The sequence below is a fragment of the Merops nubicus genome, unplaced genomic scaffold (assembly GCF_000691845.1).
Source record: "Merops nubicus isolate BGI_N331 unplaced genomic scaffold, ASM69184v1 scaffold8226, whole genome shotgun sequence".
Taxonomy (NCBI): domain Eukaryota; kingdom Metazoa; phylum Chordata; class Aves; order Coraciiformes; family Meropidae; genus Merops; species Merops nubicus.
In genome coordinates this window covers 19,620-23,830 of record NW_008614270.1, presented here as the reverse complement: position 1 = coordinate 23,830, position 4,211 = coordinate 19,620, and the positions used below count along the sequence as shown (strand labels likewise).

At 39.7% G+C, this 4,211-nt stretch overlaps 1 protein-coding gene across 1 annotated transcript in view; it reads left to right on the top strand.

Moving 5' to 3' along the window:
* LOC103774743 (brain-specific angiogenesis inhibitor 3-like) overlaps positions 1 to 4,211 on the top strand; it is a gene marked incomplete at its 3' end in the record, with an annotated part of 59,745 nt that overhangs the window by 43,886 nt on the left and 11,648 nt on the right. Inside the window, exon 9 of the mRNA XM_008942167.1 lies at positions 1,354 to 1,489. Within this exon, the coding sequence (XP_008940415.1) occupies positions 1,354 to 1,489 (136 nt within the window). The remainder of the gene's footprint in view (positions 1 to 1,353; positions 1,490 to 4,211) is intronic.

Sequence of the window (4,211 nt, the reverse complement as noted above, 5' to 3'; positions counted from 1 at the left end):
TCTTTCTTTTAAAAAATGGATGAAATAATATTCTTGAAAACAAGAATAAGATTTCAGGTATTCTGGGTTGTTCTCCAGAGGAACTAACAATCTCAAGAGCTTTTAGATTTCTAATATGGTTGTGTCATTCAAGTGGCTATTGCAGGTGATGTGAACATTCCTTCCTGTTCTGCGTCTTATGAGCATTATGAAAAGTATTTTGAAATATATTAGTGCTGAGTTGTGGAGGTGCAAAGTAAAGTGGTTTGCAGATTACGAGTGATTTTAAGATATATTTTTATTTCAAACTGTCTTTCTTCATTTCGATAGGCTTCCTAATTCAGGTTATTGTAGTACCCACTATGATAAAAGGTATTAATTATATCATTATTAATACCTAGCCATGAATCCAACATCATCTTAAAAACTAATGAAAAAAGGATGACATTGTAGTTACTCTTCAAATTAATCATTCTTTTCAGTCTTTTATAGATTTCTTGAGGGTTCATTGTTTTCTGTCCCTTTAAACCATGTTTAAGCTATTAAATTTGAAGTAATTATTATGCAATAATAAATTTGCACTCCATTGTCAGAGGCCTAGGAGCTCTAACTTTGTAAAGAGTCATTTTTATTATACTTTCTGATAAATTGAGGTACAAAGGCAGTTGGACCCTGAGTCAAAGTCCAGTTAAACATTTCAGTAATTTTTCTACTATGCAGCCATGTAGCACAGCCGAATAGAGGTTGAGCTGACAACTGAAGTATCACTTTAACAGCTGTTTCATTTCACTGTCTTTCAGCTCATAAATTTTATTTTTAATGAGCTTGCCTGTAAGTCCACTAAAAAATGACCTTCACAGAGAACTACAAGGACCTACAGTAGTGACCAAAATAGCTTTCTTGGACAATGCATAGTATCACAGTGACCATAGCATAGGCAATAAGCAAAATGGTGAGAGAGACGTTATACTAAATACTGATAAGAATATTCTGTATTTCCACACTGCAAGATTCTTATGGTAGCTGTGTAAGTAATGTACTACCTTCAACTCATACTAATCTGGACATCTACTTTGGCTTTAATAGTGTTCTACCAGTTTACATCAACTGAGCAAATGGCCTGTGATTTTAAAGTTGTCTGTGGGAGCTGTAGGCTATCTTACAACATTAAAATATGTTATGTAATAAACTGATACTAAAGAGGCCACTAATTCTTACCATGCCCTTTGTGTTGCTCATTGATCTGTAGTCAAAACTTTCTTCTAATTAGTTTTCACCTGCTTTCATTACCTAAACGCATTGCAGCTTTCTGGTTTGTTATGCTACTTCTGAGGGTATGCTGCTAGTCTAACTCAATGTGTTTTGGGACTGTAGGGCTAGCTAAGGATCAAGGAAAGGAACTTCTGGGTGGGAAGCTGACAAGGCAAAGAAAAGGGGCTTACGAAGCCGTGTATGAGTGGTGTGGCCCAAGGGAGGAATGGCACTTCTGCTGGGAAGCTGAGCTTTCTGGGTATGACATTCTTAAAAAAACAGTTCCAAATTGAGTTGTAATTTTAAAAGCCAGTAATTATGAGGCACTTTAAACCACCTGCACCACAACCCTGACAGCTTCTGAAGTACATGTAATAATTTAGTCCTGTGACATTGTGGGTACTTGCTAGGTTCGTTTTATCACTGTGTCCAAAAGTAATCAAAATGTCTTGCTGAAAGCACTAAGGGGTACACTACAGCTTCCACTTCTGCTCCTAGAAATCTGTAAAATTTTTCACTGAAAATAGAGATTCACTGACTCAAAAGCCTAAAAAAAGTCATTTTAATTTACTATTTGCATACCAAAAGCAGCTGAGACCAAGACTTCTGTGTGCTATGCATGGTCCAAAATCATAGAATCATAGAATCACAGAATGGCTTAGGTTGGAAGAGACCCTAGAGATCATCTAAGGCAACCTCCCTGCTACGGGCAGGGCCACCTCTCAACTAGACTAGGTTGCTCAAGGCCTCATCCAACCTGGCCTTGAACACCTCCAGGGAGGGGGCATCCACAACCTCTCTGGGCAATCTGTTCCAGAGTCTTGCCACCTCCATACTGAAGGATTTCTTCCTCAAATCTAGTCTAAACCTACTCTCCTTCAGCTTAAAACCATTTCCCCTTGTCCTGTCGCTGGACACTCTTGTGAAAGTCCCTCTCCAGCCTTCCTGCAGGTTCCCTTCAGATACTGGAAGGCAGTTATAAGGTCCCCCTGAAGTCTTTTTCTCCAGGCTGAACAATCCCAGTGCCCTCAGCCTATCCTCATAGCAGAGATGCTCCAGCCCCTGGATCATCTTTGTGGCCTTCCTCTGTACTTGTTCCAACAGATCCATGTCCCTTTTATGGTGGAGACACCAGAACTGGAATCACCTCTCTTGACCTGCTGGCTACTCTCCAGGCTGCATGAGCACACTGCCAGCTCATGTTGAGCTTCTTGTCAGTCCACGTCCCGAAGTCCTCTTCAGGGCTGCTTTCAACCAGCTCTGTAGCCAGCTTGTAATTGTGCCCCAGATTGGTCTGACCCAGGTGCAGGACCTTGCACTTTGACTTGTTGAACCCCACGCAGTTTGCATTGGCCTATTTCTCCAGCTTGTCAAGGTCCCTGTGGATGGCCTCCCTTCCCTCAAGTGAGTCCACCGCACCACACAGCTTCGTGTCATCAGCAGACTTGCTGAGGGTGCACTTAATGCCACCGTCAATGTCAAATTGCTGACAAAAACGTTAAACAGCGCGGACCCAGAACAGACTCCTGAGGAGCTTCACTTGTCACTGGTCTCCATCTGGACTTCAAGCCATTGATCACAACTCTTTGAGTGCAAACTTCTAGCCAGTTCCTTATCCACCGAGTGGCTCATCCATCGAGTCCATGTCTCTCCATCTTAGAGATAAGGATCTCATGCATGACAGTGTCAAATCAAGAAGTTGGCTCCACCCATATTTAGAACATGAGTTTAAATTCTAGCAGGAGCATGGAAAAACATGTGGGGGATGAACATACGGATGGAGAAAAAAGAGGCGAGACAATGCAATAGAAACCAACATGCTAAATCATTTGACCCCATTCCTACCATTGTTTTATACAAGCATAGAAGCACAGTAGAGTTTTTATGAGGACTGATCACTTTTTTTACTAGAATTAAAAGAATCTCTTTGTTCTCTCTTAAACTCTGCCTTCAAGGTGTGTGAGGCCTTTCCCACTGTACATCCTGAGGCACATGTTAGATTTGGGAGTTCAGCTTTATGGACTGCCTTTTATGTTGTATGTTTTTTGGGCTTGACTAAACACACAATGAATATTTTTAATCCTCAAAATCTGGATATATGCTCTGGGGTCAATGAACAGAAAAGGTTCTACTGATGCTCTTTTAATCTGCTTCCCGGACACAGCATGTGAGCAAATGAGGCAAATGGCAACATTTCAGGGGAAAAATCAAGTTCTTATTTGCTTTTGCTTGTTCCCAAGAAAGTCATTCATAATGTGTTGTATACAATATCAGATCCCTGAGTTTATTTAAAAGAATTTTCTGTTATTCTCACACCTTTTTCTTCTCTGTTATTTTCCTACAAGATTACTTTCAAAGCCTGCTTCTAAAATGAATAGAAACTACACAAACGGATTTCTGCAAGCAAGCTTCTTGCCTAATTACTTATTACAGTATTCTGAAGACTGAGGGAGGTATTTCTGCTGAAGTATTTGTTTAAAAAAAAAAATAAAATTAACTGCCTCAATTCTCCTCACTGAAATTTTTTTTGTACAATTTGTACAATTTGATTGTACAATTATGCTTATACCTCTCTACTCATGGTACAGAGTAGATTCTTCCCCTGTCCCAAGTCTGAAGTATTTCTAGGGTTTGGCCAAGCCTGTTGTTGTCCATAACAATCCTCAGCTTCTACAAAGACGACTTAAGGCCACACAGGTAACTTGAAGTAGCCACTTTACCCAGTCCCAGCTGTATTACATTTATCTAGTTTATTTCAAGACCAGTTGCAAAGGTAATCAAAGTATGATCCAACAGCATGAAAAAAATGTGCATAGATCATGTATGTCAGAGGATGATTGCTTTTTAAAATTTGTTTTCATGCAAGTTATTTTAAACCTTTCAATCACTCTACTATTTTTACTACATGTTCTATCCTTATTTTGGTGGTGGGATTATTTATTTTTTTTTTAAATGAAGCCCCACATATCCACAAAAAGTGG